This window comes from Morchella importuna, assembly GCF_003444635.1.
Source record: "Morchella importuna strain M04M26 chromosome Unknown Morimp01GS025, whole genome shotgun sequence".
NCBI lineage: Eukaryota > Fungi > Ascomycota > Pezizomycetes > Pezizales > Morchellaceae > Morchella > Morchella importuna.
Window position 1 is genome coordinate 742,976 of NW_025763422.1, and position 22,644 is coordinate 765,619.

The 22,644-nt window shown below is 56.7% G+C and overlaps 3 protein-coding genes across 3 annotated transcripts; 2 read left to right on the forward strand and 1 right to left on the reverse strand.

The window, feature by feature from the left end:
* Positions 1 to 1,033: 1,033 nt before the first annotated feature.
* LAJ45_07767 (uncharacterized protein) lies at positions 1,034 to 8,819 on the forward strand (the record flags this gene model as incomplete). Its single annotated transcript, XM_046117322.1, has 3 exons — positions 1,034 to 7,701; positions 7,801 to 8,308; positions 8,430 to 8,819. The coding sequence occupies 3 exons, from the start codon at positions 1,034 to 1,036 to the stop codon at positions 8,817 to 8,819; spliced, it is 7,566 nt and encodes a 2,521-aa protein (XP_045969618.1).
* A 4,863-nt stretch (positions 8,820 to 13,682) lies between these two features.
* LAJ45_07768 (uncharacterized protein) lies at positions 13,683 to 14,882 on the reverse strand (the record flags this gene model as incomplete). Its single annotated transcript, XM_046117323.1, has 4 exons — positions 13,683 to 14,017; positions 14,128 to 14,336; positions 14,403 to 14,566; positions 14,658 to 14,882. The coding sequence occupies 4 exons, from the start codon at positions 14,880 to 14,882 to the stop codon at positions 13,683 to 13,685; spliced, it is 933 nt and encodes a 310-aa protein (XP_045969619.1).
* Positions 14,883 to 16,407: 1,525 nt separating this feature from the next.
* Positions 16,408 to 20,525, forward strand: LAJ45_07769 (uncharacterized protein; the record flags this gene model as incomplete). Its single annotated transcript, XM_046117324.1, has 2 exons — positions 16,408 to 18,408; positions 18,465 to 20,525. The coding sequence occupies 2 exons, from the start codon at positions 16,408 to 16,410 to the stop codon at positions 20,523 to 20,525; spliced, it is 4,062 nt and encodes a 1,353-aa protein (XP_045969620.1).
* Between the last annotated feature and the right edge of the window lie 2,119 nt (positions 20,526 to 22,644).

A 22,644-nucleotide genomic window follows, 5' to 3' on the forward strand; every position in this document is an offset into this window, starting at 1 on the left:
ACTGGCTAGTGGGCCAAACAGAAACCTCGCTAGCTACAAACAAGTACCTAAGCTAGGACCACAACAAACTCGTATCCAAGGTGTCTGACTGGATGGCTACATGTATATACAAGCAGTTCTGTACGGGCCGGAATTGAAAAATAACATCTAATATCCATTTACGGCTAGCTGATGACTACTTACAGATAACACAGCTAGACCGCTGGCCCTGACTTGGGAGAGTGGTTGGTACATCTTTAGCGGTGGACTCTACCTCGGGGCTGTTCTCGTGTTCCACGCAGGTTAATATAAGAGGGCCTCTTCCTGATCCCTATACTTTTTGCTGGTAGGTACATAGATAAGCTGTGTTGGTCGGGTGTGCGGGGTAGAGTAGGTAGCTTAGCTGCATAGCTATCCAACACCTGGGGGAATCGAAAAGAGAGCATATGTATTCTAGCCTCTCGGAAAAAATCCCTTCATTCAAACCTACATACATACAGTACCTGTCGCGTGCGAAGCCCTACATATCTGCTGCATGATCCTGGCGGCCAACTAAAGAACGCCACAAATGTTCCCCGCCACCCAGCTAGGACATGCATCTCACTTAATCTTATGCGCAGCTGCGGAGTCACCGAAAACGCCAGGCTGGTGGGACAGCAGCCCTAAGTTTCCTGCACGCGACATCTCAGACAAAGATCCCTGTCAATGAATGACATGCAATGCAGCCGATCGACCACTCGCCCGGGCCATGCAGGGTGTTTCAGCTGGGCTGCATGCACTGCACTCAGGCACGGATGTCGATTGCATTGCTTGTCTGTGGATTCTCAACGAGGAGGAGGAGGAGGAGGGCTGCTTACGAGGGTTGAATATATATGGCCGTCCCCTCCCCCCCCTTTCGGATCCTCGCCCCAGTAGATTGAGAGAGAGAGATATTACCTTGCGCAGAAACGGTATAGTGTGAGCTAGTTAAGTTCATAAAACCCCCCCAAGATAAATCACCAGCTTTCAGAAAAGGTAAATTATAAATCAAAGTAACAACTGGTCTGTCCCAATCATGGACCACCACCCCACCACCGCCGTCCAGCCCTCCCCCGCTCCCAACATCTCCAACTCCAACTCCAACTCCACCCCCACCACCCCTTCCAACCCCGCAGCCCCCTCCTCCACCTCGACCAAACCTACCCACACCACTGCCCCCCAGCTCACCTCCAACAATGCCCCCCTCGCCCTCGCACCCCCCCTCATCAACCCCCCCTCCGGCGGCTCCCACAACCGCCCCCTAACCCCCACCTTCACCGTCGCCCCAGTCACGGGCACAATGTCGCTCTCCCTCCCCCTCCCCGTCACGCCCGTTCCGCGTGCCACCCAAATCTCACCCACCCTCTCCCTCGGCTACGATTCCGGGAACGGCAACGGCGTGTTTGGCGTCGGATGGCGGCTGGGCGGCGCAGGGGGCAGCATCAGTCGGAAGGTGTCGAGGCGGGTTCCTACGTACAATGACGCGGAGGAGGATAGGGATAGGGAGAATGTATTCCTCATCAGCGACGCGGAGGACCTCGTCCCGCTGCTCGGCGGTGATGTGGTGCGGCGTTGGCCATGGCCACTGGCCGCAGGCGGGGAGGATCGGGAGTACAAGGTTCGCCGATTCCTGCCGAGGGTGGAGAGCGGGGGGGTGCGTATCGAGCGGTGGACCGCCGCCCAGGATGCTGGGGATGTATTCTGGCGGGTCATCACTGCGGATAATGTCACCACCGTCTACGGCCTCAACGACAGTTCGCGGATCTTCTGTGCAGAGGAGGAGGAGAAGGAGCAGAAGACCTCTGGTAAACATAAACGCATCTTCAAATGGCTCGCCTGCTGGTCTGTGGATGCTGCTGGAAACGCCGTGAGCTACACCTACAAGCCCGACGACACCTCCGGCCTCCGCGCCACCGCGCTGTCCGAGGCCGGCCGCTCAAAGGCCGCGCAGGGCCGGAACCGGTACCTGAAGAGCATACACTACGGCAACCGCACGCCGTGGAGGCATCTGGACACTTGGGATATATCTCCCCCGGCACTCGACCATGATAGTGTTAACGACTGGATGTTCCGCGTGGTCCTTGACTATGGTGAGCATGACGATGAACTCCCGACTGAGGCGGAGGTCAAACCGTGGGGGCGCAGATCGGATCCTTTCTCGTCCTACACCAGCGGGTTCGAGATTCGGACGTCGAGGTTGTGCCGTCGGGTTCTCATGTTTCACTACATGCCTGAGGTGTTTGGGAAGGAGGAGGGGGCGTCGGTGCTTGTGAATTCAACTCAGGTCCAGTATGAGGAGTCTGGTACTGCGTCGTTTGTTTCCGCAGTTACCCACTCCGCCAATACCGCTGGCATCGTTGAGTCCCTCCCGCCCTATACTTTTACCTACACGACCCCCTCCCCGCCCTCCTCTCTCCGTCTCCGCACAGCCGACACCTCCGCCCTCCTCTCCCTCCCCGGCTCCACCAACTCCACCGCCACAAGAACCCAATGGCTCGACCTCGACAGCGACGGCGTCCCCGGCCTCCTCATCTCCTCCTCCTCCTCCTCCTCCTCCCCCTCCTCCTCCTCGTCCTTGTCTTCCTCCCCCGCATCAGAGGCCTGGCTCTATCACCGCAACCTCAGTCCCGCATCCTCCAACGGCCTTCCGACCTTTTCCCCCCCACGCCTCCTCACCCTCCACCCCGCCCCCGGCTGCGGCCCCACCCACTTCTTCGAGGACCTCGACGGCAACGGCCATCTCGACGCCGTCTTCACCTCGTCCTCCGGCCTCATCACCGGCTTCTCCGAGCGCCGCACCACAATCGACTCCTGGGACGACTTCACAACCTTCCTCTCCATCATCAACCTCGACAACCGTGGATCCCCCGACGCAATCCGCCGCATCGACCTCACCGGCAACGGGCTCTCGGACATCCTCCTGCCGGCAGACGAAGTCACGGACGAGCTAATCTGGCACGAGTCTCTCGCCAAAGCCGGCTTCGGCCCGCAGCGCCGAACAAAGCGCGCGGGAACAGGTACAGGGGGGCCGAGATTCCCGCCGGCCGGCGATATCGCGGGCACGGCTGTGTTCCTGGCGGATATGTCGGGCGACGGCCTCGCGGATGTCGTCCATGTCTCGTGCGCGCGCGTGGCGTATTGGCCGAACCTGGGCCATGGCCGCTTCGGCGATGAGGTGGTGATGGATAACGCGCCGGTGCTCGACGGCTACGGACAGTTCTCGACAGAGAGGGTTAGGATGGCGGATATCGATGGGACGGGTACCGCGGACCTGATATATCTGCCCGCCCCTGGCGGGGTGAAGGTATATCGTAACCTTGCGGGCAACGGGTGGTCGGACGGCGAAACGATCGACTGCTTCCCCAAGATCGATGACCTCTCCTCCGTCTTTACCCTTGACCTGCTCGGCCAGGGCACCTCCTGTCTGTGCTGGACCGGCCCGGACGTCCTCCTCGCCGCGGAGGGGGGTGGTGTGGCGCTCCGCTACCTCGACCTTATGGGCGGGCAGAAACCGCACCTGCTCAAGACGTACACCAACGGCCTGGGCGCCAGCGTCGACATCACATACCGCCCCTCCACCTGGTACCACCAAACCGACGAGCAGGCGGGCAAGCCGTGGAAGACCCGTCTCCCTTTCCCCGTCCACTGCGTCAGCCAGTTGAAAAAGACAGACGAGATCGCAATGACAGCTACGACAACGAGATATGCATACCACCACGGCTTCTACGACGGCGTGGAGCGCGAGTTTCGCGGATTCGGAATGGTGGAGCAGTTTGACTCGGACGAGTTCACCACCTCCGCCAACGCCGAGCGGCCGTTTAGACGCCCGACGGTCCATACAAAGTCCTGGTTCCACGCCGGCGCCGTGGACGGTGATGGCGCGGTCCCAGACGGTCCTAGCTTTGCGTCCCACCCGCCGCGCCTGCAACCCTCCTGCCTGCCCGCATCAGTCACGCCCGACGAGCGCCGCGAGGTCTTCCGCGCGCTGAAGGGCTCGCTGCTGCGGCAGGAGATCTATAGCGATGATGGCACCGCCCGCGAAGCACTACCATACGTTATTACTGAGTGCCGCCAGACCGTGCACCGCACGCGCTCGCCGACCGCAGCGACCCGCGGCGTGTACAGAGTCACGCCGCTGGAGACGTTGGCGACGCATTATGAGCGCCGCGGCGGGGCGACACTAGACGATGATCCGAGGGTGGTGCATGGGATTACGTTGGAGGTTAATGAGTTTGGCGACGTGGTCAAGTCGGCGTCGGTCGTTTATGGCCGCCGCCGCCGCGCGGGGGGGAATGCGGAGGTTGATATGCTCCCCGCTGAGGTGAGGGAGATGCAGGAGACGGCGGTAATGAGCTATTCGCAGATTCAGTATACAAACAAGTTCGACAAGCCCGATCTCTTCCGAAAGCCCTCGGTCGCCGCAAGTCAGCAGTACCGCATTCGTGGCTTCAAGACCGCCGCCGTAGGCGTAGAGCAGCTGCTCCGAGTTGAAGAGCTTACGCGAGACGACTTCTCCTTCTTCCGCACCGCCGCCAACGTCCCCCCCGAGCAGGCAAACGTCCCCGCTACATCCCCGCCCACAACAGCCGCGCAGAAGATCCTCACCGCCGAATCCAGAACCTACTACCGCAGCAGTGACCTCCTCTACACACTCCCCCTCGGCGACCTCGAGCCCTTCTCCATCATGGACCAAGCCTTCACCCTCTGCACCACCAGCTCCCTCCTCACCTCCATCTACGGCGACGGCGCAGCGGACACCCTTCGGGGCCTCCCAACACCGGAGCTGATGTCTCTCGCCGGCCTTGTCGCCCTCGACTCTGACAGCACTAGATGGTGGGTCCCTTCCTCGCGCTCCCTCTTCGCAGACGAACCCGCGATGGAGCTCCACCGTGCCCGCAGCGCCTTCTACACGCCCACCATCGCCGTCGATGCGTTCGGGAAGCGCACCTACACCGTCCTCGACGGCCTCAACCTCCTCCCCGTCAAGTGCACCGACGCACTGGGCAACACCACCACCGCCGTCCACGACTACCGACGCCTAGCGCCCCGGCAGGTCACGGATGCAAATGGTAATAGGGTCCAGATCGCCATGGATGGGTTCGGGAATGTCGTCGGGATGGCAAGGATGGGCAAGGAAGGAGAAGCGGTTGGTGATTCGCTTGATGGCTTTCAACCGTGCCCCACGCAGGAGCAACTTGATGCCTTTCTGGCTGATCCCGCGGGTCCATTGGCCGTGGAGCTGCTGGGTGCTGCAGGTTCAAGAACGATCTTTGACCGCTCGCGATTCCACCGCTCCAAGGCCGCCAGCAGCAGCGGCGGCGGCGTCCTCCCCTCTTTCGCGGCCGAAATCACCCGCGACGTCCACCACCACAACAACGACAGCAGCGACGAGCCCACAAAGCTCCTCATCAAGATCCACTACCTCGACGGCCTCGGCATCCCCCTCCAATCCGTCACACTCATGTCCCGCGCCCCCGACAACGACAACCGCCCCCTCTGGCTCCTCAGCGGCTGGGAGATCCGCGACGACAAGGGCCGCCCCGTGCGGCGCTTCCAGCCCACACAGTCCCCCTCCCACCACTTCCGCTCCCAGAACGAGAGCGCGGATGTGGCGGCCACGACGCTGCTGTATGATGCTGTGGACCGCGTGGTGGGTACGTTGAACCCGGACCGTACGTGGAATAAGGTTGTGCATGGGCCGTGGGTGCAGAGGATGTATGATGAGGGGGATACGGTGCTGTGTGAGGACCCCGCGGGGGATGTGGATATCGGCGGGTTTGTGAAGAGTCTTGATAGGGCGTTGGTTGTGCCGTCGTGGCATGGGAAGCGGCAGTCCGCTGCCGTGGGTGGTGGTGGGAAGTGGGAGAGGGATGCGGCGAGTAAGGCGGCCATCTACCATGACACGCCGACAGTGGTGCATCTCGACGTCCTTGGCCGCCCGATCCTTACAATCCGCGATAATGGATCCGCCGGGAAGGTCTCGGAGCACTGCGACTACGACCTCGCGGGAAACATGGCCGCCAACATCGACGCTCTTGGCCGGGTTGTGGAGCGTAGGCGGTTTGATCTCCTTGGGCGGCCGGTGCACTCTGCAAACATGGACTCTGGAGAGAGGTGGGCGTTCCTCGACTGTTATGGGAATCCACTGTTGGAATGGAATAGCCGTGGCGTGCGGAGAAGAACTACCTATGATGCTCTCCGCAGGGAGAAGGAGAGCTGGGTCATTGATGCCGCCGAGAACAGCAGCAACACCACTCAGGAACTCCTTGTCAGGCGCACGGTCTACGGAGAAGAATTGGAAGACGAGGGCCATGCCCTCTCCCACAACCTGAAGGGAAGGCCAGTTCGAACGTACGACCAGTCGGGCCTACGGACCAATATCAGCTTCGACTTCAAGGGAAACTGCACCCGCTCTTCCGCCCAGACGGCCGTCGAGTATAAAACCACGCTGAATTGGAATAATCCTCTCGAGGTCGCCCTCCATCTCGACATCTACACCTCCACCGTCCACTTTGACGCCCTCGACCACCCCGTGCGGTCCACAGACCACAACGGCGCAATCACAAAGCGCACCTTCGGCCTCATGGGCGAGCTCCAATCCGTGCACTGGCGCTCCGCCACCGACCCCGGCTTCACCGCCTACATCACCTCCATCACCTACGACCCCAACGGGCAGCCGCTCCGCATCGCATACGGAAACGCCTGCTCCTCCACCTTCACATACGACCGCTGCACCCAGCTCCTCACGCGGAAGCGGACAGTCCGGGAGTCATCCGGCGGCGACGCCGTCCTGGAGGATATCACATACACCCACGACTGTCTCGGCCGAATTACGCACACGGTCGACAGCGCACACCAGGCCGTCTTCTTCCGCAACTGCAGGATCGACCCTGCGTGCGACTACACGTACGACGCCCTCGGCCGCCTCGTCGCCGCCACTGGCCGCGAGCAGCTCGACTGCGCCGATGGCGGCGACGGCGGACGGCGATTCAGAGCCCCGCAGCCACTATCGCCCTCGGCGATCAGCACGCTCCCTGCGGACGCTACGAAGTTGTGTGAGTATGTCGAGACCTACCAATATGACCCTGCCGGAAACATGCTCAAGATGACGCATTCGGCGGCCAACGACCCCCTGGTGTCGGGCTGGACCCGAAGGTTCGTCTACGATGAGCCGAGCCTCCTCCTCGGCGGCGGCGGCGGCGAATACCGCGGAAACCGCCTATCAAGGACTGAGCTCGGAAGGTTTGCGGAGAACTATGCGTATGGCGCCTCTGGGTGTGTCACTGCAATGCCCGGTTTCTCTGAGATGGGCTGGGACTATAATGAGCGGCTGAGGTCGTCGGCGACGCAGGTGGTCAGGAAGGGGGAGGGGAAGACGCCAGAGACGACGTGGTATGTTTATAGCAGCGACGGTGTGCGGGTCCGGAAGGTTACTGAGAGTGCGGGAAAAGACGGTGAGGCGCCGAGGAGGATGAAGGAGACGTTGTATTTTCCGCTGGGCGAGATATTTAGGACTTTTGGCAGCGACGGGGTGACGGTCAAGTCGGAGATGATTACGAGTGAGGTCGTTGGGACAAAACGGATCGCTCTCGTCGAGTCTATCACTATCCCCTCCGGATCCTCCTCTGCCCGCAGTACCTCCGGCGGCGGTGGCGGCGGCGGTGACAATGATCCCGACACTCCCCCACCCGACACCTTGATCCGGTACCACCCCAGCACCTCCCTCGAGCTTGATCCCGATGGAAACCTCATCTCCTACTCCGAATACACCCCCTTTGGCACCTCCGTCTTCACCGCCTGCAGCCGCCTCACCACCGCCCCAAGCAAGTACCGCTACCGCCGCTACCCACACGACACCGAGACCGGCCTGCTGTACTGCAGTGCGCGGTACTACATGCCCTGGCTCGGGCGGTGGCTCTCGCCTGACCCCATCGGCATCCTCGACGGCCTCAACACGTATCTATATGTCAACGACGACCCCGTCAATTACTTTGACCCGAGTGGGACCTACAGGGACAGTGATGACGAGTCGGACGACTTCATCGACTCGGACGACGAGGGCCAGCACGGGGATAGCGAGCAGGAGGATCAGGAGCCGGCATGGGACACGGCGCAAGGGCTCTGGAATGCGCTGGGTAATGGGTACCCAGACGGTATGCAGTTTAATAATCTCGGTACTCTGCTTGATGCCCCGATACCAGGTGAGGAGAATGAGGTGGATTTGGACGCTGATATTCGCTCAATGGCGACGCTGGATGAGGAGCCGGAGCCGGTGGAGGAGGAGGAAGAGATTGTGGGATTGGGGTTAAGGGTATAGATATAATCCCCACCACCCCCCCCCCCCCCACTGCCATTACTACCCCACACCCCCGGTGTGCTGCATGCGATGAGTAGGAGTGAGATGGACGGACTGACATGGACGGCGTGCATAGGGCCCATTACCGGAAACTGAATTCACTGCCGAACAGCGCGAGGCTCTCGACCGAATTTTACTAAACCTTGGCTTGGACCTCGCAACGCCCGACCAAGGGAACCAGAATTACGATGAGAACAATATCTTCAACAGCGAGGACAACAATAACTTCCTCGAGGCGAACATGGCCGAGAGTAACCTCTTCAACAACCAGGGCAGCTATTTATTCGCCATGAACAACCCAATCAACAACCAGGGTAACGGGTACAGCCCGGAAAACGGGAACTTCCTACCACAGCTCGACTGGAATCTCATGGGGAGCCCGGGGGATGAAGCGCAAAATGACGAGGATCAAGCTAATGGAGATCATTTTGGCTTTGGAGGTCAGAATTATCATTGGCATTACTGATGCGGGGGGGGGGTTTCATTCCAATAATGGAGGTCTGTCTGGAATGGCGAGTTGGAGGTTTTGTTTTTGGGTGGGAGAGTGTAGGTATGTAGCTATGTAGTTGGTTTAATTTGTAGTTAGGAGCTATGTGGGTAGAAAGTGCTGCGCGGGAGAAATTAGAATGAGTATGGTATAGGAATTCTGTGTATTTCGGACCATGCACCCAGGTGCTGTGTTTTTATCAACCTCTTCTACCCCCCTCCCGCCCACCAATTCGCCATCGCTATTACTGTCTAACATTTTCTCACCTACCGCCGCTTTCCAGTCTGCCCACAGGCCGGGTAGGTCCCCCACAACGATGTCTCCACCCCCCGAGTGACCGCCCAAGATTCCAAAGCCCATATTCGCGCGCGCCAGTTAACCCAAAATTAGCAACCATGATATATCACCGTGCCCATAGTTTAGAGGTTTACACCACTGCCACACTGCCGCGCAGGACCAAGGATCGATCGATGGAAGGTGTGCGCTCTGTTCTGTTCTCTTGCATGGGTTAAAGGCATAATATGGAGAAGGCCGCGCAGGCAACGACTGGGCGGCCGATATATGAGAAACACCCAAAGATCCGTGCGTAGCCCCGTTGAAAGCGGGCGATATGTATATATAGGCTAGCTAACCGCCAGCGGGATTGTAGATGTGAGGGGAATGGCAATGCGCCCACATATGTACACTAGGAAGACCATAGAGTTATATTGGGATCTATATATCGGTCGTGACTAGATCTCGCTCGGTTTTAATGTTCACCACACGCGAGTTTAAGCGCCAAATTGGGGTGTTTCGCGTCTGCGCCATGAGCAAGTGCAAAGAATTAAAGGGCGAGTTATAGGTGCCTGTGGAAACTGCATATCTGCAGGGACGTAGCTATAGCTAGCTACTATGCCAAGATCTCCCCATCGATCCATCGTCCTAACTCTAGACCTCTGGCTAGTTGGTATTCCAAGAAGTAGTTTTAGGTGTCCTTGTTCCGCGCGCCCTGAACATCCTGCGACGACGGAAGGGGTGTGATAGTCTGTTCGTACAGTCTGGCTCGAGGCCTTGGACAGATGGACTGACTCGTTTCATATATTCTCAGAATCCGAGCCATGGGTGTTCCCAGGGTTAGGGTTACTTGGTAGGCATAATTCCACACTGTCGAAGTTCCGCCGCTACCAAACTTCCAGCGGTTGGGGGGAACGATACCTATAGTTTGCTAACAGTTGTCTCTCTCTAAATCCCATCCCTCTGATGATCCCAGCAAAACCTGGCCACCACGGCGGTGTAATTATGAAAGGTTTTGCTGTACTTAATTCCAAGATGTATCCGTTCTGCGCGGCCGAAACACTACCGGAAACTTTCAATCTATACATATTCTCATGTTCACATACATGTACTCATATTTTCCTAACGGTTGTGGACGCGACCAATATTGCATACCATACAAAAATACGCCAAGCTAATTATTTTTGGTGTAAGCAATAGTTGCTCAGTTCGAAAACGTCAGGAAGATGCGAGTACATACACATATCCCCATTGAATGGGCATGATACATGCATGGACGTCGAACCTTAATTTGACGAACTATGATCCTCATTGCAACTCTCGATGCAAGCGACAATGTGGTACTGCAATAACCTAATCACCCCCAAAGCACCAACCCCACGGGAATCCCTGACCAGTGGCATTTGATCGCCACTAACGAGTCGAATAACAAGTACAGCTGTAACACATGCGCTACAATGGAGCGAGCTTAGGTGCTGGCATATATATTCTCCGAGTTTTAGATTCATTCTTGCTCGGGCAGGGGACTGAATCATGTAATATCACTCGATCCGTACAAGATGTACCGGGGGTTGTGGGTAAGTACGAAGACACGGTAGTGATAGGTCGACTGTATACAGATCGTGATGGGTTGATATTGAAGCACCGCCACGCCCACGTTGTCAACACCACGAGTGGCAGTAGCAAGAGTGCGGTCCTTCCGTTCTTCAATCCGCTGAGTATTCTCCTTCCGCTCTCCACCACGACTGGTATATCAGGATCAAATTTTATACTGGGTTCGAAGATCTAGGCACCCAATTATTTATAGTTCCCTTCTCCCTTTTCTTATAATATAATACCTACGGATTCTCAACATGTCTACTCCTACTCCTAATCGTACTTCTGCCTATCCTGTTGCCAATGGTGTTTCTCTATATGATAAATTTATCGCCAAACATTCTGCTGACTGCCTTGATAAACCTTTCGTAAACGTAATCTCCAAAATTTAATTAGAATCAACATACCTATATTCGATACTTGTAAACATGCCGGTTGGGCCTACTGTGTTCAGAAGCTAGATTAGATAGGCAGAGTTATTTCTTGCTGTAACAACTGTTTACGTAATGGTAGAAGCTGACAATGCAATATTCTGTGGGAATTCAAGAAGAGAATCACTGAATTTGAGAATGAAATTTCTAGATTAAATGAATTTATTTCTGATATTACCGGCAGGTTACTCCAAGTGGACTTTGAGTGAGCACATGTACTTAATTATTCTATTATTTTAACTACTTATTGCGTGACACTGCTCGTTGTCAAGCAGCGCTGTCCACTGTCCGCTCGTCCGTCCATCCGCTCGTAGTCCAGCAACGCTGTTTGCTCTCCGACACTCCGAGCAACCGCACGCCTATCAGAGATTTACCAAAATAGGTTAGGCAGGTATTTTTATTATTTTTCTTTATCCCCACACTGTCCATCAGTGTAAGTGGCAACCATCATCTCCATACAAAATAAAAGTACAACTTCTCACAGTGAATTTTCTAGCAGCAACAACCATTATCTGTTTGTTCTATAAACCTGATGAGGTGATCTCTATCTTGTCAACACATTCCATTTGGTTTGAATGATTTAGATTCCTTATTGTAACTGTTATGTGTTTTCAAATGAAAGAACAAAGCAACCACCTAGAAAAAAGATTTGAGAGTTTGGATATCTACACTTGCCGTATTTGGAATATCTAAAATATGTGCCAACCCCGCATGAGGAATTTCTTTACAAAAGCAGTCTAAGTATGTTTCATCCCTTTACAGAATTTTTGCACGCATAGTTTTAGTATGTTTAATTACATCGACTTATTGCTACATACCACAGTTGTATCTTTTGGCCAGACGCCGGATACAAAGTTGGGGTCTTTCTATCCCTGCGCTCGGTGCAGCCAGTAATCGGACAACCCCTTCTCCCTCTAATCATGGTATAGGTTGCAGATTACATTAAAAAGCGAAACCTATACGCAGTTCAATCGTATTTTGTTCTATGGGACTGAAACAATACATTCTCATGCGTGTGTGCTGCGCCAGCTCGCTAACGTGCGCGCTGGAGCCTTAATTAAATCCCCGCAAGCCCGCGTGCTCAAGAGGTTGACGGTTGAGCTTCAGCTGTGAGCCCCACCTACCTACCAACCTCCCTACCCGCCTGCCTACTGAACCGACTTCGCTAAGCCAGGAGGCAGGACACGCGGAAAGAATTCAATATAAATATTGCTCTGCCGCGCTGTGCTGTTTATATCTCAAGCACAGAATTCCCCATGATATGCGCAGCTACATATGTACAAGGGCCGGCGGGCGTCACGTCTATTCACCAGAGGAGCCGGTAAAATACAGTCTAGAAAGACCCCCTTTAAACCGCTGAATCTAGCCCTCAGTATTACTACTCTGCCTCTTTCCTCGATACCCGCTCCCGCTCCCGCTCCCGTCCCCGCCCCAACCAGCACCCATCATACCCCGCTCCCGCCAGCACCCATCATCTCCCACCAGCAACACGAACCACCAGAACACAGCGGATCCGAGTGTATAAGCTAACCCGCACCGGCCGACCACCCTCCCCTGGTCCCCCGCCGAATACATGCCGCACCACCGGGCACTCCACACCGCCTGCGTTGCGCGTGGGAGGGAGGCTATGATCTAGGTTCCAGCCAGTCAGCTGGCTACATGAGCGAGTGTGTGAGTGAGTGCGGAGTACAATATAACCGACTGCACGTACGTAAAGTACTTATAGCTGGTTGGCGGTATGTTAGTGTTGGGGTTACATTGGCTTTTTGGAGGTTCTGAAGGTTCCGGAAGGGGATGAAACTACTTGGATAGGTGATTGATTATCGTGCGGATGTCTGCTATCGCGATTTGAATGTTGGTTATTTTTCAGTCGGGGGGCGGTAGGAGGGGCGGGGAGGACTGTGACTGTGGCTGTGACTTGGTGAATTGAGTGATTGGTGGCGATTGATAATTGATAATTGACCTGATTGATTTCACCGCGGGAGAGAGCCTATGGCGAGAATTTGTGCCGGCCGGCCTTGTATATGTGGGCGAGATTTCTTAATATGGAGTTATTGGTTATGTGGAAAATGGCAATTCATGTGGTGGCTCTTGGGGCTTTTGCAATATCAGCTGATATGCTTGCTTTTTTTGCTCGATCATGCGCGCAGAGGGATGCCGTGAGGTTTTTGTCTATATATTTGCACCCAAATTGTTCTGCCAAGGACAGACAAGATTCAAGAAGACCAGATCCGACCCGACCCGGGAAAGAAGCCCCCACGGCCGAGGTTTGCAAAAGCTTCCCCCGGGGGGGGGAGGGGTTATCATATTATTTACTATTTTGACCAGACACTGCGGATTCCCGGGGGACATTTTCCTCATAATTTCCGTTCCCATTGATATATATACATAGATAAATAAAACACATGCATACTATTGCCGGCGGTTCTGGGGCAATCTGGCGGGTCGCCATCCTTTCCAGACTCCACACCCCTCACCCGCACCCCCCGCCCCCTTCCCGCCCCTCGCCGTCTCGCGCCACGAGCACACACCCCGGTCTAAATTAATCCGCCTGCACATAATCGTCCTCCCAAAGCGTAAACCCACCCGTCGGGTTAGTCTTCTGGACGAAAAAGACTCTAATCTTCTTCATCGTCATATCCGGCATGACTGTGAGCTGCGACGCCTGGTCGACCAGTGGCGCCTGCGACATTGCCGAACCACTACTCGCCGTCCACTTGTTAGTCGCCGGATCGTACGTGGAGCGCCGCAAGGTGCCGCCGTTCTGCGTGAAGTATAGCACTACTAGGTTCCCGGCGCCGGAGGCGCGGGGGATCACGCAGCAGGCTAGCGGGCTGTTGTCCGTCTTGATGTCGTAGGTGCTGTCGACCGGCTGGTCTAGTGCTCACGCGGGGGTATTAGCGATGCGGGTTTCCTTCCTCCTCCCTTTTCGTTTTTTTTTGGGGGGGGGGTTAGGGGAGAGGACGAGGGGGAGGTGGGGAACGCACCGGTAGAGCTGTCGGCTTGGAAGCAGTGGATGATCTGCGAGGACTGATCGTTTGTTAGGCCCTGGTAGAAGACGTAGCGCGTTTGGAGGTGTGGCTCGTAGCACGCCGCAAGGTACGAAGTAACCAGAGGGCGCGGGAGGCCCATTATCTGTGGTGTGGGCCCGCCGGTGAGTGGTAGCTCATACAATGTCGGCTGCTGCTTGTCGTTGCTGCGTCGCGTCAGTTTGAATGCGGTGGCAGAGGGAGAGGGGTGTGTGTGTGTGTGGGAACGTTACTTCAAGCAGTAGATCCAGCCTAGCTCCTTACCGTCACCGCAGGCGGCGTTGACGGGCATATAGGTTGAGTAGCCGAGGCAGCGGTAGAACGGTGAGATAGCGTAGAGCATATAGATTAGGTTGTACTCCGGGTCTTTACCTGCGACCATTCCGTAGGCCTCGACCTAGAGATATTTGTTATTTTGTTAGCGGTGAAGTGTATTAGGGTGAGGGCGTGAGAGCCCCCCGGAGGGGGGGGGGGGTGAAGTGACTTACGGCATTTTTGTAGCGGAGGGCGCATAAAGTGGAGGGGTTGCAGAGGACGCCGGTGGGGATGTCGATGGGAACATTTGGGTCTTGGGACCCGGATAAGCGCCGCTGCATAGCGAAGTTGTTGTTGTTGGTCATGTAGAAGAGCCAGGTTTCCGCCCCGTTGAGGTCGGTGTCTGGCACAAGGGGGTTTTGGATCGCGGCGACGGCGGTCATTGCGTTCGTGAACATTTCTGTTGTGCGGTGGGGCTCGGATCTGGTGTTTGGGGAATTAAGGTGATGATGGTTGTGCCAGTGAGGAGTGAGGGTCGAGGAGAGAGGAAGGTGCGTGGAAGGAGGAGGTTCTCTATATTTCAAAGAGACAGGATCGATACATGTAGTTGTCATGTTCGATCATTGAGCTAGATCCTCGAGAGAAAGGTGTCCAGTGTCCACATAGAGTATGGAACACAGTTACAGCCTTTCACCGTCTCTTCACGGCGAATACTGCCACTTGCATGACGGTTCTGAACAAGGACTCCAAGTGTGGCAAGGAACAGCCAAGCTGCGAGATCTGTATATGTTGAACAACTTTAGTCTCACTATCCCTTGAACGGATGAATCTTGTCAAATTCGCGACCTACTTGCATATACTCTACCTCTTTTAGCTGTCACTAGCCTAGTTCTGGTAATTGTTGTAAGTTCTTGATTGGCTCTGCGCTTGTTGCCAGCCGTAAAAAGCAAGACAATTGCCCTAGAGTACTAAGTGGTGCACGGTCCAGGTCGCGAATTTGACAGACTGTGATCACTAACTTGGTTTCTCCATCTTGGCAGCTGAAGATCCAGATCAATGTGAGACATCTGTATGTCCCGGCATGACATGCAGCATGGATGGAGTGCATCTTGTATCACCATGCCCCACCACACGGGTCCATCCCATCCCACATCTCTCTTCTGCAGGATCCACCCCACCATCGCTGCAGGGTCCACTGCCCCACACTCCAGGTCACAAGCCACCACCCTCCACCACCGCCAGGGGTTCCGAACCGCCGGTGGCTTAAGCCATGGAACAAACCTACGTGGAATTCGCGCGGTGATGCCCTGGTGCAACCGCCGCTACCAAACGGTGGAAGCCAGCATAGAGTATGTACGTACCTGTGCTACTACTACTACATGTAGGTAACTACATACTCCTCAGCTTGCACACGCTACGCGGCATTTCCGACATTATCGTACGAGTGGTTCGTTGCCCTGAAGCCCAGCCCAGCCGTTCTTCGAAGCGAGAGCGGGGCTGGAGGCGGATTAGTTATCGGTCCCGTGGCGTGGCAGGCATGCCAGCAGGCATGGAGCTAGATGTCCGGTGTAGGTAGAGTACCTACATGTAGACACTTTAGCTGTGGCATGATTGCGTATGCGCCAATGTGTAATCTTTAGCACTTTCCCGTGGTGGTTGTGGCTGCAGTTAGCTCTAGAGCACGAGGACTGGTGCGGGGGGTGGGACGGGTGGGGGGACAGACGGATGAATGATCATTGGCGTGCCTCTGGTCCCTCCTCCTCTCCCCCCCGCCGTGTACCGGTATGTTGTATATCCCCCTCGAGTCTTGAACTGAGAATGAGACTAGTTTCAATTCCTGTCCTATCCTCTGCCCACTACGTTAATGCCAACGCTGGGGGTGCACTGAACGAGATTGAGACTTTCCCCCACTATCAAACAACCAATCCACCTCCCTCTTAGCTCCTTCATTTTCGCCGCACCACCTCGCCGCCCGCCGCCGCCATGGCCGCCCCACCTCCGCGCTCGGCATCACCCCCCCCACCCCAACCCACCGTCCTCATCCCGCTCAAAGTAGACGCCTTCGCGCTCAACTCCATAATCAGCTACCCAATCGAGAACCACCCCTCCCTCATCGCCCCCATCACCCAGCCAAACTACACCTTCCTGCGCCTCAGCGCTGACGTCCTACAGCCGGACATCGTCCCCTTCACCGACCTGCACACCGCCGGCGTCAACGGGCGCAACCCTCGCCTCTATGACCTCGGCGCCAACACAATCCGCGAGAACCGCGTCGGTGTGTATCTCACTTGGCTGATCCCGCGGGTCTACCGTGCTGGGTCGGCGTCTACTAGGAATCCCCCGTCGCCGCCCTCGCCCTCGCCCACGCCCTCGCCCACGCCGACTCCCACCCCGCCCGTCGACAACTCCGCTCCATCATTCATCTCCGCCCCCGTCCGCTGGCTCGTCGTCCGTGTCATCACCGACGCAACCACCATCCTGCCCACCACCGCCCAGACCCAACTCCCCCTCCTGCAAGCCTGGGTGATCGAGAGCGACCGCAAGCGCCTCATCGACGACCTCGACGCCACCGTCGACCTGCAGACCGACGTCAGCCCATTCATCGACCCCGGCGGCGCCAACACCGACCCCGACATCAGCACCCAGGCCGAAGTCTTCATCGGCTACCGCGCCGACGCCTCCGGGTGGAAAGAGGACCCCGATGCCTCCCGCGTGCCGCTGTGTCTCGTCAACAGCGCCAACCACCTCTTTGCAGACTTCCAGCCCCATAACGGGAATGTGTTTAGCATGTGTGACGGGTTCGACTACGTCGATGCGTACGGGAACACCCAGAAGGCGGAGAACGTCACCGCGAGTTACTATGTCCTCGGCTGGCACTCGGATCCGACGCAGGACCTGTTCTATGTTGACCCTGCGGCGACGACGCCGCCGAACCACACCGCGGTGCTGGAGGCGCTGAATATGGTGTTCCCGCCGGCGATGGCGGGGACACCCGATGTGACGGCGTTCATGGATGAGAAGAACACGGCGGGGACACGCCTGCTGTGCCATGGCGCCATCTATGATGTCGAGTGGGATCACGCGGGGCGGCCAACAAACACCCCCGCGGACGACCAGGGGATGTTGTTGGCGGGGGACATGCCCGTCGCAGTGGGCACAACCCCGCTGGACGCTCTGCTAGCATATGTTGCCGCGCACAAGGACGACGCGGCGGCGACGCATGACGTCAAGGAGCTCGAGAATCACCTGTTTAGGCTGCAGGCGCTGCTGCTGGCGCAGAGCGACAGCGTTGATGATGTCCGCCAGGCGGCGGACGAGTTGAGTGCCGGTAACTATGTGCGGACAAAGACGGGGACGCAGTACCATTTTGCTGTTGCGGCAAATGGTGGGGCGCCGGCGGGTGGGGACAGCGCATCGCCAATGGTCCCGACACAGGATAATATTGATACGTTGAGGACGCTGAACCAGAATAGCTATGCGTATGATATGGCGGCCATGGCGGTGGAGAGGAAGCGGTGGGAGCTGTTTGGGGTGTGGTGGGAGTATGTGGGGCTCGTGAAGGCTGACAAGAGGGCAAACCAGCCGGAGTATACGAAGAGGGCAGGGGATCTCAGTAATGATATCAGTAAGCTCGAGGGCCAGATGAATACATTTCAGCAGAACATCAACACTGCAACGACACACCTAAGCCCACTGAAGGTGAAGGCCGCCGCAACGCCGCCGGCCTTCCAGACGCGGGACCCAACACTCATCGTCGGCGGGATCGAGAGCGGGTGGCCCGTAGACTACCTCAAGAAGCTCGTCGTCCGTCTCCAGTCCGAGGTAGTAACCACCGTCCCATCGCCGCCCTCGCAACCCGCCGGCTGGGCCGACTTCTCCACGATGGTGGCCAGCAAGATGCCAACCGCGGAGCTTACAACCACCGCCGCCGCTCTCCTCAACGAGTTCCTCCTCCTGCACGGCTGCGACACTCCCCCACTCCCAGTCAGCACCGAGTGCTACCCACTCTTCCACGACACTGGCCCCGCCACGAAACCTAGCAGCGCCGCCCCGCCGCCCCCGAGCCCTGGCGCGACCGCTGGAACAGCACGCAGCCCTGGTTCCCGCTTTTCCTCGAGTGGGAGGTCGAGTACACGCACATCCCGTACGACGGGTGGGCGCTCGAGGAAAAGACCAGCCGCGGCGCCACACACGCGCAGCTCCGCTGGGCCATCTCGGATGACTACATGCCGCTGTACAACTACGACACCAACACCAAGACCAATCCCAAGGGTAAGCAGCTGGACGATAAGCGCACGCTCTCCGGCCGCGTCCTGATCCTCCCGCAGCCAAACTTCTCGCTGGTGGAGAAGCTCGAGCAGCTGTTCAAGTCGACGCCGCACCACATCCTCAACAAAGTCATCAAGCCGCCGGAACAGAAGAAGTTACTCGATACTCTGTGGGAGCTGCCGTTCCTATCAGCACCGCTGTCGGGGCTGACGGATCACCTTCTGACGCTGGTGCAGGGCACACACATCAAGCCGCTTGTCCGGCGGCCCAAAGCGGCGCCCACGCCACTCGCGGAGGCGGTGAAGGCCGCGACGAAAATCGGCTTCACGCCCGCCATGATGTCGCAGATTGGGAAAAACACAGACCTAACACCGTACGGCAGTCTCGTGCAGTTTCTGGGCTCCACGCACTGCGCGTTCAAGCCCGTCACGCACGGCCAGATGCGGTTTACAAAGCTCAACATCATCGACCGCTTCGGACAGGCCATCAGCGCCATCGACCCGTCCCAACAGACGCCGCCCCCGCTCTACCCGGCCATCAGCGACTTCTATGCACCTGCCATGCTACCCGATGGCACTGCGAACGGGATCACGCAGGAGGCGGCGGGGGTGTGCGAGTACATTCAGCTGCCGCCGGCAATTAACCAGCCCGCGCGCCTGTCGTCGTGGTTCCTCATGGAGAACGAGGCGGGGACAAACTGGCGGCCGGCCGCAGAGTGGGAGAACCCCATCTGGGGATGGATCGTCATCAACTACCCCGACCGCGGAATCCAGCTGTTTACCACCGCCGGCACGTTCTACACCGAGGTGCGCCTGGGCGGGCAGGACACAGGGAATCCGTCGCCAAAGTGGCTACCGTTTCCGCCGCCGACGGCGGCAGACGAGAGACTCGACCAGTTGGCGGCGCAGATACAGAGCGACCAGGAGTGGCTGGAGTCGTTCATGGTCATGATCTCAGAGGCGCTGTCGAAAGCGCCCGCTGCCCCAACGGCATACGCAGAGTTCCTCACTGCCATTGTCGGCAAGCCCCTGGCGCTGACGGCGATGGGGTGGTCGCTCGAGCTTACCACGGACGCGCTCACGCAGCAGTCCACGCTCAACAACAACCTCCTCCCCGAGCGGTACCTCCTCACGGACCCCAAGGACCCAGGCAGAAAGACATACACCTTCCCCGTCAAGCTCGGGGACGCAAACCGGTCGTACGACGGCCTCGTCGGATACTTCCTCCCCTCCGCGCCAACACCGCCAACACCGCCCCCCAGCCGCCTCACACTCGACCTCTCCGCCGTCCACTCCTTCTTCGGCGCCGGTGGAAAGGCCGTCGTCGACATCGACAGCACCGCATACCCCTCCTTCGCCCCCTTCTGGCCCGACCCATCCACGGCCACCGCCGCAGACATCGACACGCTGCGCATCGCAAACATGAGCATCTTTGGCGCCATCGTGGACCCCTTCGCGCCCGTGCACGCCTACAGCTCGTTCCTGCCGCCGGCGGCGCTGGTGCTGCCGCCGTGGACGTGGCAGGGCGCGATGGACAAGATGACGGCGTTCTTTAGGGTTGGCCCGGTGCTGCTGACGGGCGATGTGCCGCCGTGGACGGGGAATGAGAGCCATGCGCTGGCGGCGGGGTATGATTTGGCGAAGAAGGGGGCGGTGGTGCCCGGCGCTGGAGTGGGCGTGCCGGTGGGGGTGGCGGAGTGGGCGTGGTTGCAGCCGTATGTGCAGGGGACGGGGGGGGGGAGGGGTTTTTGCCGCTGGGGATTGAGAAGACGGATGGGAGGCCGAGGTTTGAGGGGGGGCCGTATACGGCGGTGGAGGGGTATTTGCAGTTGAGAGCGCCGGCGGTGGGGGGGAAGGCGGCGAAGACGGGGGAGACGCAGGCGGGAGAGGTAGTAGTGGAGGGTTAGGTTTTTGTAGTGGTGTTTGTTCATGGGCACTGTTGAATGTTCTTTTTGGGGTATTTGTTTATATTGGCGGAAATGTTACGTATGTTTTGTGATTAATGGGATATTATTATTCTTAAGCTTTGAGTAGTAGTGGTAGGGAGGTTGATCTACGTGCTGGATTCATTTCTTTCCCTCCAGTACTAGTAGTACTCTGATAATGGGGAAAGGTAAAGACTATTCAATGCGTGTATATCCATCGATCCTGCCTCTCTCCATCCACTCTTCTCCAGGGTTTAAAAAGGCCTTCGATATCCCCCCCCCCCCCCGCGACCCCTATTACCGACACAATACAAAACAAGACAATACATTGGGATGTTTCTCCTTCCCCCGCAAACCCGAGAGGAGGGCGCACTTGGAAATTGCCAATATCCTAAACCCATGTATTGTCATAAACCCTCGATTCTTATGGTTAGCTACTTATCCAATTATTTGCGAGCGGCGGCGGCGGCGGGGAGCACCCGCTACCATATTTGAAACTCCGCCGGTCAGGGTTAGGGTTATGTATGATATATGTTTTTTGTTTTTGTTGTTTATCTCATTAATTTATGGTTATATGATTGATAGGTCCGAATTACATTATGGATGCTCGTTCAGTGAGATTAGGCAGGTATGGATGGTTTTGATGCTAATATCCAACGACTTCATAGTGGGGGTGTGTGGTGTGTGTTTGTCGGCCGAACACCCCGCGGGTGGGGGGGGGATGGCTTCGACTCCACCTATGGTTATTATATTATGGATAGTTCTAAGAAAATTGAAACAGAATTGTTCAAGAACGTATATATTTTGCTGCTCGATCGGGATGACCGGTTATAAAATAGAACGGCTAGCATCATATGCAGCCGATATGGCAAGAGCAATGTACGTTCAGTACGTAGCCACATATTACTGTATACCAAGAATAACATTGCCCATCGCACTTCTAAGTATCCACGAGACATGTATGCATGCCCAACTGTAGTCCCCCGCCCCCTATTCTGTCTGTCTTGCTCCAATTCTTTCTTTTCCCCCTCCGGCCACCGAAAGAATCACTCCACACATAGAAAACACCACCAGAGTTCCTTATACACGGGATTAACAAAGGATAACCAGCTCTTCATTCACTGTTGCAGTTGACACATCCGGAAGCCCATGGCCGGCCGTATCATCCACGGGCAGCTAGCTAGGGCTGCGAATTTGTATTATATACGGCCGGAAGTCAGGCAAAGACACCGCAACGCCGCGCGGGTGGGGATGTCAGCATGACCAGGCAGGGTGATCGATCGACTTGTTTCATCGGCGTGTTATTTTATAAGTGAACAGCCCCCCCCCCCCCCGCGGGAACCCCACATTTGGCACCCCATCGCTGGTGGCGGTGGCGGTGGTAATGGAGCATCTCGCATGACTAGGCTTTAGCTAGGCTCCTAGTACTTGATATGATCACACATGATAAGTTCCTTGTTGGAGTAATGCTCAAGTCACTAGTATGAAAGGGGTTCGTACCCAGCTTGTATATACTTAACAGGGACGTGACCCGCACCCTTCAATCATCAATTCAGTCATCTTCATCACACCCCCAACTATTCAAAATTTCTGCCCCGCCGGAGGAAAGTTAACAGCCCGCTGGGCGCACCCCGATATCTATCTGCTCGCTTGAATTGAATCGGCGTTATATATTGCGGTGCGGCAGTGTGTAACTTGGTTGTTCTCAAATCCTTACACTATCTGTTTTAATAACAGTACAATTGAATCTTTGGGGGAAATAGACTGCAAGCGGTGTTGTGTCGGTCGGGATCGGGGAAGTGGGCGCTTCATGGTGTATCACTTGTCCTCATGGATCACTCGTCGTCATGGATTATCATCCGTGTCTGGGATTATCACTCACGTCCAACTACTAGCAAGGTCGCTCAGAATTTGGCTCACGTGAGGATCAGAGAGATAGAGGAGAGTGAAGAGGAGAGTGAAGGTGGATTCTCTACCCTTTCCACCTTGTGCGATCTACACGTGACCCAAATTCTAAGAGACCTTGC